General features: G+C 38.7%; 1 protein-coding gene across 1 annotated transcript in view; it reads right to left on the reverse strand.

Annotated features, from left to right (window-relative positions):
* Positions 1-317: 317 nt before the first annotated feature.
* Positions 318-12,178, reverse strand: part of ICE1 (interactor of little elongation complex ELL subunit 1) — a 73,204-nt gene continuing 61,343 nt past the window's right edge. Inside the window, exons 18-19 of the mRNA XM_050795512.1 lie at positions 3,741-3,839; positions 318-1,386 (exon numbers count right to left, since the gene is read on the reverse strand). Coding sequence (XP_050651469.1) covers positions 1,205-1,386; positions 3,741-3,839 — 281 coding nt within the window. The 3' untranslated portion in view covers positions 318-1,204. The remainder of the gene's footprint in view (positions 1,387-3,740; positions 3,840-12,178) is intronic.

Raw genomic sequence — 12,178 nt, forward strand, 5'->3', positions numbered from 1 at the left:
GTTATGCCTGTTATAGTTACTTAAGGAAGGAGTAACAAAACTGTTGCCAAATGCAATTGTTAAAGGGCAACAATTGTAATGAAAAAAAAAATGCAATCATGAGGGCCTGCAAGCACTTAATTATCTGGCATCTGGTATCACTAAAGAGCATCTCCGTAAATACTCAAAGCCGGGCAAGTACTGGCAATGCAACGTTTATATCCCCAGAAGGTAAGTCTCCCTAGGAACGACCATTTTCTTCTTTGATAGATGTCTTCTTCGCCCTTGGTAGAACAGAAGTAACACCCAGTTTCATTCTAATAATCAGAACACTAATATCCATCGTTTACTTTTATTTTTTATTATAAAAACACATACAAGAGTTTTAAGAAATAACGAATATAAGACAAATCAAAACCATGGTGAGTTATTAAACCCATTTTCTATATACAAATACTAAAATTCCGAAAGTGGAATATCATCAAATGTGAGACACATCATAGCACGGTCCATATGTACACGGCACACAGAGCTCTGCCTGCGCTCATCTGTGAGTTGCTCATTTACATGTCACTGATAAAAAAATCTGCAAGGGAACTTCTACTCTTCAGTTCTCCTCTTCCTGATACATTGTCACGTATTTTTAAGGAACGTTACGGATATGAAGAAAATGCATTAAAGTGGGTTTCTGCTAAGGGCTCTCCATGTTTTGCTCTGATCAATTACGCACTACATCTTGAGAAAAACTTTTGCAGCTCATTTCCAGCTAAGATAGCAGAAAACTCTAAGTTTTTGCCAATTTATTTTTTCCTAGTCACTCATTGGAGCACAAGTCCAACAATAGCTCAGGAACCAAATCATGTTTTTATATTGGTAAGTGTATTATAAAACGCCACTCAATTTTAAAAAGCCACTAAAAGGACACTTTCTGCAGCAAAAAAAGGGCTAAGTTCAAGTTTTTGTTGTTTGACAAAGACACAATAATATAACCCATATGTCACAGATCACAACAGCCTTAAGTGAAATGTATGAGATTTAGGGAAAAACGACTACGCGTCTGCTTGTTTCTCCTGTCTCCTTGCCAAACAATAAGGAGAGCCTCTGATCTGTTTTATCTATTTTATGTCTTTCGTTTTTAAACCTCCCTTTGTGTTCTCAAAGCTGATCAAACTATTTGTGTTCAAAATGTGTCAAGGCACTTCTCAAGCCTCAGTGGCATCCCGGGTCAGCCAAGCTCCTCTGTGCTCAGGGCACTGACTTCCTCTAAGCAGCTGACAATCGCAGACGGAACGCTTTTGGAGGCCTCTCTCCGCCAAGCTTCCAGGATCTTCGAAATTTCTGCTGGATTGCTGGGACTCAAGTCACAAAGAGCATACACAGCTGCTAACTGTATACCCCATGGTATATCTGAAAAGAAATTTCAAATCAGTCATAAGACAAGAAAGTATCTGTTATCCAAAATTTTAGTGATGTAACCTACTGGAATACTATTCAAGTAACAGAATGCTTTCTGCTAGCAATGAAAATTAAATATTTTTAAAAACCCACAATAAAAAAATTCATTTAAGACCTGTCCACAAATAAAAAATAAAAAAAGCCTGACAGTAGCTGTCTGTGGTTTCCTGGCCCCAGCAGTGTCCTGAGGACTGCTGGTGTGTTTGTAAAAGGGAGAGGGCCTCAAAGATCCCAGTAACCCATGGCCACCACTAAGCTTCCCAAAACAGTTCTGGAAGGATCACACTCTCATATTTAAGTTTTAATAAAATGTGATCCTAAAACATTCATTAAACACATGACTCTATGAGATATCCACAGGAAGTATTTATAAATGGACTTTGGAAATGAAAAAGCATAAGAAAATGAGCTATAATGAAAAGCTGTTTTATTTTGTTTTGTTTTTACCATACCATACTTTCAAAAACTACAGTATAGTGTGTGATTCTAAATTATAGCTAGGTTATACATTACAGTATACTATCACAGTTCTCTTTTAAGGTAAGTTTATTTCAGAGTTATTAAAATTTAATTTAGTTAAAATTTAATGTATTTAAATAATTTAGGTTAAACAATTTAGGAGTTAAAGTTTATTAACTATATATAGGTCATGTGTTCCTACTCCAAAAATCTGAAATCCAAAATGCTCCAAAGCTGAAACTTTTGGAGCACCAACATGACCAACAAAGGAAATACTGGAGCATTTTGACTTTCTGATTAGGGATGCTCAACTCGTAAATATAAATACTCCAAAATTTAAGAAAATCTGAAGTCTAAAACACTTCTGGTCCCAAACATTTCAAATAAGATATACTCAATGTGTATCTCAGTTTTCTCCAAAAGGGCAAACTAGCACCATTTCAAACAATACAAAAGCCCACACATTCAAACATTAATGCTGAAAATGCAGGCAGAACTGCAGCTCTGAAAATTACTTCCTCCACCATAAACGACAAGCAATGAGAAAGCATAGAGCATGGGGTACGTTGTAAGGCCATGACTCAAACAAATAAAAAAGTTTAACAGTAAGAGAAACACAAGAGGTTAAAAAGAATTTTAATAAATAAAACGTGGCACTATTTAAAGAGCTAGCTCTGGAGAGGGACAGACCTGGGCAAACAGCAGGGATGGCACTTCCTAGCCTCACCTTCAGCAAATCACTCTTCTCTCTGAGCTTTGGTTTCCTCCTGTATATAAGAAGGACAATGCCATCCATGCAGATGGCTGTCTTAGGGATTAGGCTGTGGGGCAGTGCCATGCACAGGGTCTAATCTATAGCAGGTCCCAACATCAGCTCCTCCTCCTCCTCCCTAATGGGGACGAGGATTACCACAGCTTCGAGGTTACACCCACCCTAGGAGCAAAGTTAATCTGCATCTGTTGGCTAGACAACCCATCAGCCATTATTCTGGCTACTTTCTCTTATGTCAATATACAACCTGAATTGTAAAATAGAACACTGTTATATGGAAGAAATGTGCACCACTTCAGCAGCTATCCTAAAGTGAAAGAAGGTATTTCAGAGAAAGCAGCTTAATGAGAAACGCTGTTCTCATGAAGTTCAATATCCAGTGTTCCACTGAAAGCTGAAGACAAAGAACCTACCATGTTAAGATCATCTTGGGTGTTATACAGTATTGAAAATGTCACTTTGTGCATTTCTGATGTGATGCTGCTTAACTGTATTATTCCTTGATTCTACAATATTCAAAACAAAAACTAGATTCATCCCTTATGAGAGTGACTTTAAGCTTCTCCCACAAAAGACATAAAATCACATGCTATGCAATATGTAAATGACAACAGAAATCCCCACTAGGAAGCCTTGCTCACAAGGTTTCCAGGTTTCCAAGCTCTCTCCCCATGATGCTAAGTACTCTGTGATACCTGTGCATCACTGATTTCATTCCATCAAGACACAGCTCCACCCAGGAGGCCTCGCAGAGAGCCCAGGTTAAGTCACTTGTCAGGGATCGCACAGTACAGAGTTTTAGAGGCAGAATGTTAGCTGCAGGAAAAGAGAGTTTCTTCCTCCTTAGGGAAGTAGCGCCCAACAGGGCAAACGACTTTCATTTAAGTAAACAAACACCACCACAAAATCCACACACACATTCCAATATTAATGCTGGAATGTTTTGCAAATATTCCCTAATCTATGAGGCAGCAAGCGAAGCACAGAGCACAGCACACAGTAAGGACCCCAAAAAAGGTTTAACTGTGAGAAACACAAGTTACTTGAAAGTAATTTTACTAGATGTAAGTTTTACCTTCATCGTGAGCATGCTGTATAAACATACCGATGACCGAACTAATATTTTTCACAGCAGATGGAAATCCTTCTTTCAAACCCAACTGGCCTAAACGACCTAGGGGAAACAAAACAAAATGGAAACAGTCCAGTTAAATGTTGATTAACTTCTCCTCAGAATTTAAAGGTTCATTTCTCTTACAGGAGGTGATCAAATGCCTCATCATTTCTTCTTGAATTCACCTATGCAGATGATATACAATGTGCTGCTCTCCAAGTTACAATGGAATAAACAGAAGTTAGAAGAAAGAATGGTTTCACTAGGACCAACGTGAAACGCCTGACTTCTATTAAATTAACAGATCCAAGATAAGACTATGGTACCACCAAAATATGTATTTTTGGTCTGACTTTTGGCAACTGCTATTATACCACAGAGCAGTAATTCTCAAATGTAGTCTGCAGAAACCTTAGAGTCCTCTAAGTCAAACTACTTCACAACAATGCTAAGCAGTTCTGTGCCTTCCTCCCAGTGCTGACATGTGGTCTGATGGTGGAAAAGCCACAGCAGATGAAACTACTGGACTCTGAGTGCAAGTCCAGACAGTGGCACCTCGCTAAATGGGAGTTACTCCCCATTGCCAGGTGCTCACAGTCAAAAGCCAAGTTCACTTAGTCGCAACTACTCTCACTAAACCTGGACCCCTAAACACAGAACTCTGTATCATGCTGTAGACGGCACAGGAAGCACTCCCCCGTACACTGAGTGCACTGGCTGTTGTGAAGAAATGCACTTATCCAATTGTTTGTGTTGTGAATGAAATCAGGCGCCCTTTTTCTCATAGGACACCACTTTTGATTGAAAGAACTGACACACGATGGCTAACTGGAACAAGGTAGATTTTTTTCAGCAATAAACAAAGTGAACCTGTGACTTAAAGGAACTTTATCCTCGTGGTCAACAACATTTGAGCTTTTAAGCAAAATTAAGTTTGGAACAATTTTCATCAGCTACCCTGAGCTTGACACCTTTACAATATTTAAGACTTTTCTGTGATGAGACTGGTGACATTAAACGTGTTTTTTGGGTATTGTTGGCATTTGGAATATCTATGTCAATTATTTTCCAAGTGAATAATGCAGGTTACAAAATCATAACTGGGCAAAAGGATCCCTTTGACATTTAAGCTAGCTCAGTGGATTCTAGTATAACAAGGTACAAAAAGTTCACTGCAGCATTTCAGATTTCACACTTCAAGTAACCTTTAAGAAATTACTACTTGTTGAGTTTTATTGTAGTATCAAAAAAGAATATCCATATTTGAAAAGGCTAATAAAAGATTCTGCCATCAACGACATACTTGTATGAGAATGGGTTTTCTTCATATATTCAGTCTTATGTGTATGAAAAACACATGAGACTGAATGCAGAACAGATGATGAAAAATCAGCCACCTTCTATCAAACCAGACAGTACAAAGGTCTGCAACAAGGCAATGCGATTCCCATTATTTTTTGTTTTGGAAATATAGTTCTTTTCATTAAAAATGTCGTTTATGGGTTCATTACTGTTCATTTTAAATGAATAACTAAATGAATAACTCAGTTTTTAATTACTAACACAGTGAATACAGATAGATATAACCTGGAGTAACGACAAGTTCTTTGAGGGTTCTCAATGATAACTAACAGGTATGAGAACCAAAGATCCAAAGATTGAGATCACAGGGCAACCAAATTCATTAAAGGCTAAAGCAAGCAGAATGGCATCATTCCCCCCATTCCTCTACACTTGGAGCCTTCTCTTACTCCAGGAGCTCTCCTATGGATGAGAATTTGATTCAAAGTGGAATCCTGTTCCCTCCATCCAGGCAAGTCCTCATCTTCTCTTGACTCTTAAGTAGGAGGATTGCGAAACATATCTTGGATGTGCTTTTACAACAATATCATATTGTATGCTCAGCGTTCTGTGTTCACATTCTCTTTCAATACTACAAACGTCCCACAGGTCTATATGTGAATCCAGTATGAGAGTTTCATCTCTATTTTAAATGTGGAGAAACTGACGCATGGGGCACTTAAGTAATTTGTATTACTTTGTAACCTCTACAGGAACTAGCTTAGTGCTAGGTATGTGCAGCCTGAATATTGTGATACATAGCAAATGCTCAGTAAATAATTACTGATCAAAGAATATGAGGATAACTCCCAATTTAAGATGACACTGTAAATATCTGAATAATTTCTAGGGAGCCTAGGAAATTGAAAAGCAATTTACTTCAGAAATCAGAAATTTCAGGTTACTGACCACTTTCAAATATCTCTTTGCAATTAGATTAAACTGCTAACAGCATACCACTGGATCTGTCCTCTGAAACAATCTACCAGGGATATTAAATGTAGTACTAACAGCAGAGAAAGGGATGTGCATCCAACACAGCTATGGCATTATTCAATCATGGGATGTGCATGCGTTCCCAGGAAACATATAATCATGTTATAATGGATCCCTTTCTTTCAATTAAAAGCGCTTAATGAAATTCAGTTTTATAAGCGATTTAAATTAATGGAGCTAAGGAGTAAAATAAGAGGAAATCATGAGTCTAGTAGATGATTTGGGGAAAAAGACTCAATATATGATGACGCAACACAGATGACAGATTGGCTATGATGGAGGAAGAGCTCCCCACAGAAGGTATGTGAGGATGCCCAGGGCCATCCAGCTGTATTAGAATACAAATAAGAAATGTGGAGCGAATCTCAACGTCCACGACAATGCAATCCCCAGCACTGTCAAGGGAGCTGGAGGAGAGCTGAGGCCTGCACACAAAGTCAGTCTACAGGACAGGCCCTTCCAATGAACACTAATTAGAAGATAAAGACAGCAGGGTTTTCATTTAAAATTTTGGATGCAAGTTTGCAAAGGAACGGTGAGCTGACACAATTTCGAAGGAAAGCTAACAGATTTGCCAAGAGAACGGATAGAAATCACTGAATAATGGCTACTTCAGTCTGACCTGCAGAAACCTGACATGTGACATAGTCTTTTTCTAGCTCTAGGTTCCAGTTAATACCAGGAGGGGCAAATTATTCAGGATTGTAAAAGCTCTTTGGGGCAGAAAGATGGTATTCCACAACTTTACACTCCACTGAATCCAGTGGTAGGCAAATTTCTATCCCAACTTTGCTACCTTTCCACTGTATGGCCTCAGACAAGGACTTAATCTTTCCAGGCCTCAGCTCTGCCAAGAACTGAGCACTGCAGTGAGATGAGTTTCTGTTCTCCACCACATTTCTGTGACTCTAGAGCAATTTGAACATTCCACAAAATGCTTTTTAACAGTTTAGCATTAAGGTAGGTTGGAGTTAAACCCCATGTACTAATCCTGTGGCCATTTGCCGTTAGCAATGCTCACACCTGAATCCAACATTAGAAAACGCAAGTCTCACTGATATAAAACTTTTTTTATTGTCCATGGAGTAAAAATCTCATTAATAGGATGTGCAGATTTTGAATTAAGAACAGACAGAGGCCGGGTATGGTGGCTTACACCTGTAATCCCAGCACTTTGGCAGGCCAAGGCAGGCAGATCACCTGAGACCGGGAGTTCGAGACCAGCCTGACCAACATGGAGAAACTCTGTTGCCACTAAAAAAAAACTACCAAAAGTTAGCCGGGCGTGCTGGCGCATGCCTGTAATCCCAGCTACTTGGGAGGCTGAGGCAAGAGAATCGCTTGAACCTGGGAGGCAGAGGTTGTGGTGAGCCGAGATGGCGCCATTGCACTCCAGCCTGGGCAACAAGAGCAAAACTCCGTCTCAAAAAACAACAAAAAAAAAGAATAAAGACAATTCCTTTATTTTATGAAGATTAGTGTATGACTTAAGTTAATATCATTATATCACTTTTACTCAATTTTTCAGTCAAGGTCAGATTCAGAAATGGCAAGAAAGTTCACTAACAGTTTCTCCTTAGGAACAATTCAAACTCCCAATCCAGATGACTGTGTTTTTGTGTGTATGTGTGTGTGTTGGGGGGTGGGGGTATTAATGTCACTTCTGAGAAATCTGCCCGGCCTAAACAGCAGGCCTCACTCACTTTCACCCCTTGCCCTCAGCCCACACCACTATCCTTGTCACCCAGCAGCTGCCTGGTTCTGAGTCCCATCTCCTGCATATAGTGCCACGGCACCAAAAGGACAGGCAGCACCAGGCTCTGCTGCTCCTCTCCTGTGCTGGCACACCTGTGCACACGTGGCGGCCCGCTAGGTAGTGCTCCAGCCTCCCCACATCCATCTGGCTCATGCACACGACTTCATCAGCAGACCTGAGAAGGGCTTATTCTTCCTGACTTTGCTCTTATTTCGACATTACGCTAATTATCCATCCTCTGAACTGCTTTTATATGTTTATAAGCATTTTAGTACATGGTATTGTCAATTATATATTATGTTAATTACACATTATTCTTATTCTCTATAACATATAATGTATATCACTCTTAATTGTATAAGTATGCATATATTACTCTAAATAATACATATTATTGAAGTCATAAATTATTTGGCTCTCAACAGCCAGAATTTTAAAGATTCAAAGAATAAACTAGACTTGATTTGAATAAAATGACAAGCCATATTTTCTCCCTACAATTACACATCCTTCTTTTTAAATAAACTATTAACATGTTCTTAATTCACATATTTTAAGGTACATATTTGAAAGTATATAATCTTAAATAGTTTTCTTTAAAAGAGTTTTGTGACATCTAAATGAAAGGTAAAGTACAGTCACAGGTTGCTTAGCCAGGAGATCACATTTTAAGAAATTCACCTTTTAGGAGATCGTGTCCTTGGACAAACATTATCCTAGAGTACACTTGCACAAATGCAGATGGAGTAGCCTACTACACACCTAGGCTATATGGTGCAGCCTATTCATAGGCTACAAATCTGTACAGCATGTTCCTGTACCGAATACTGGAGGCTTTTGTAACACTTTGGTAAGCATTTGTGTATCTAAACCTAGAAAGGGTACAGGAAAACAAGGTATTATCATCTTCTGAGATCACCTTCTGGTACGTGCTCCAGTGCTGATGAAAACATTGCTATGCGGTGAATGACCGTGTATACTATTTTATTTATGGCAATCATTCTCTTTTCCAAACCCATTATTTCATGAGCATGCCTACAGAGCTTTGCAGACACAACCCTAACACTATCAGAACCTCGGAAGATGGAGCCTGAGAATCTGTGTTTTTTAAAAAGCTTCTCAGGCAATTTGGATGGCCAGCCAAATCTGGTAACCCCAGAAGATAAACACTAATTAGAAGAGACACTGGAGAAAACACCAAGATAAATCACATGTCCAGCTGACTCTCCTCTAAAACGCAAAGAGGCTGCTTCCGCTGTTGTATGAGGCTGTTGAGCACAAAAAACACAATCTTCACTCATTTCCTCTCAAGATTAACCAATACAGAAACACAACCGCTAAAACAAGAACCAAAAAATCACCATATTTTAAAGTGTAACTTAAAAAAATATCCTATTGTTTTGAAAATTCCACAGATTATCTAGGATAACATATATATTTACACCTTAAAACATCTCTTCTGATTTTTTTTAACTCTCAGAAAGATTTCACAATTTAGAATGAGTCAAAGCATGAGCATTTTTTCCTGAATTCGTAAGAGAAGCTGCTGCTGAAATCAGCATTTCCAGATACACGGATGTCACCTAACTGCTGGGAATGCCATCACTGACCCTCCTGTGTTCCCTAGTGCTCCACAGCTAGAATGGAAATTGTTGTTGAGGGTTATCTTGAACTGAGGAATTCAGCAGAAGTTTTGAACCTGTGCACCACGTGGCATAGTTTCTTCATTTCCACTTCTGTGCCTCTGTTTATCTTCTGATATATCTCTTCTGAATTCCCAGTCTTCGGCAATCATTTGGTTCTCCTATCCTCTTGTTTGGTAACTTATCTCCAAGTGTATTTATTGGTTATTTCCAGTGAAATTTGGTGTCTACTTTGTAACCAAGTTTTTGTCTAGAACCATTTTATTTACTTAGGGCAATGTTGCTATAAGTGCATGCAAAGTACACACAGAGGAGGAATGCAAATTTGCCGATACAGTAACAAAATTCACAGGGTATTTCCTACTGTGATCTATTTTTAGACTCACTTATATAACGTATTCTCAAACACTAACCTTATTTCAAATGATGCTGTGAGTTTTAATTAAGAAAAATCCAAAGATACTTAAAAGTCATAACTGTCTTCAAAGTATCTAAGGGCTATAATGCAGAAATTGGATGAAGCTTGTTTCATATTCCCCAGGGGCAAAGAATACATGCTGCAGATACAGAAGTCAGGTCAAAAGAGAGCTTTCTTTTTAAAGTTCTAGGATACACGTGCAGAACCTACAGGTTTGTTACATAGGTACACATGTGCCATGATGGTTTGCTGCACCTATCAACCCATCAGCTAGGTTTTAAGTCCCACAGGTATTTGTCCTAATGCTCTCCCTCCCCTTACCCCCCATGCCCTGACAAGCCCCAGTGTGTGATGTTCCCGTGTCCATGTGTTCTCACTGTTCAACTCTCACTTATGAGAACATGAAGTGTTTGGTTTTCTGTTCCTGTGTTAGTTTGCTGAGAATGATGGCTTCTGGCTTCATTCATGTCCCTGTAAAGGACATACACTCATTTTTATGGCTGCATAGTATTCCATGGTATATTATATGCCACATTTTCTTTATCCAGTCTATCACTGATGGACATTTGGGTTGGTTCCAAGTCTTTGCTATTGTAAACAGTGCTGCAATAAAGATACATGTGCATGTGTCTTTATAATAGAATGATTTATAATCCTTTGGATATATACCCACTAGTGAGATTGCTGGGTCAAATGTTATTTCTGGTTCTAGATCCTTGAGAAATCACCACACTGTCTTCCACAATGTTTGAACTAATTCACACTCCCACCAACAGTGTTAAAGTGTTCCTATTTCTCCATAGCCTCACCAGCATCTGTTGTCTCCTGACTTTTTAATGATCACCATCCTAACTGACATGAGATGGTACCTCATAGTGGTTTTGATTTGCGCTTCTCTAACGATGAGCTTTTTTTCATGTTTGTTGGCTGCATAAATGTCTTCTTTAGAGAAGTGTCTATTCATATCCTTTGCCCACTTTTTGACAGGGTTGTTTTTTTTCTTGTAAATTTGTTTACATTCCTTGTAGATTCTGGATATTGGACCTTTTTCAGATGGATAGATTGCAAAAAATTTCTCCCATTCTGTAGGTTGCCTGTTCATTCTGATGGTAGTTTCTTTTGCTGTGCAGAAACTCTTTAGTTTAATTAGATCCCATTTGTCAATTCTGGCTTTTGTTGCAATTGTTTTTGGCATTTTAGTCATGAAGTTTGCCCATGCCTATGTCCTGAATGATATCGCCTAGGTTTTCTTTTAGAGTTTTTATGGTTTTGGGTTTTAAGTCTTCAATCCATCTTAATTTTTGTATAAGGTGTAAGGAAAGGTTCCAATTTCAGTTTTGTGCATATGGCTAGCCAGTTTTCCCAGCATCATTTATTAAATAGGGAATCCTTTCCCCATTGCTTGTTTTTATCAGGTTTGTCAAAGATCAGATGGTTGTAGATGTGTGGTGTTATTTCTGAGGTCTCTGTTCTGTTCCATTAGTCTATATATCTGTTTTGGTACCATGCTGCTTTGGTTACTGTAGCCTTTTAGAATAGTTTGAAGTCTAGTGTGACACTTCCAGCTTTGTTCTTTTTGCTTACGACTGTCTTGGCTATATGAGCTTTTCTTTGGTTCCATATGAAATTTAAAGTTTTTTTTCTAATTCTGCAAAGAAAGTCAGTGGTAGCTTGATGGAAATAGCATTGAATCTATAAATTACTTTGGGCAGTATGGCCATTTTCACGATATTGATTCTTCCTATCCATGAGCATGGAATGTTTTTCCACTTGTGTCCTTTTTACTCGAGCAGTGGTTTGTAGTTCTCCTTGAAAAGTTCCTTCACATCCCTTGTAAGTTGTATTCCTAGGTATTTTATTCTCTTTGTAACAATCGTGAATGGGAGTTCACTCATGATTTGGCTCTATGCTTGTCTATTATTGGTATATAGGAATGGCTGTGATTTTTGTACACTGATTTTGTATCCTGAGACTCTGCTGAAGTTGCTTATCTGCTTAAAGAGTTTTTGGGCTGAGACAATGGAGTTTTCTAAATATACAATCATGTCATCTGCAAACAGACAATTTGACTTCCTCTCTTCCTATGTGAATACCCTTTATTTCTTTCTCTTGCCCAACTGGCCTGGCCAGAACTTCCAATACTATGTTGAATAGGAGTGGTGAGAGAGGGCATCCTTGCCTTGTGCTGGTTTTCAAAGGGAATGCTTCCAGCTTTTGCCCATTCAATATAATACTAGCTGTGGAT

The sequence above is a fragment of the Macaca thibetana genome, chromosome 6 (assembly GCF_024542745.1).
Source record: "Macaca thibetana thibetana isolate TM-01 chromosome 6, ASM2454274v1, whole genome shotgun sequence".
Lineage (NCBI taxonomy): Eukaryota > Metazoa > Chordata > Mammalia > Primates > Cercopithecidae > Macaca > Macaca thibetana.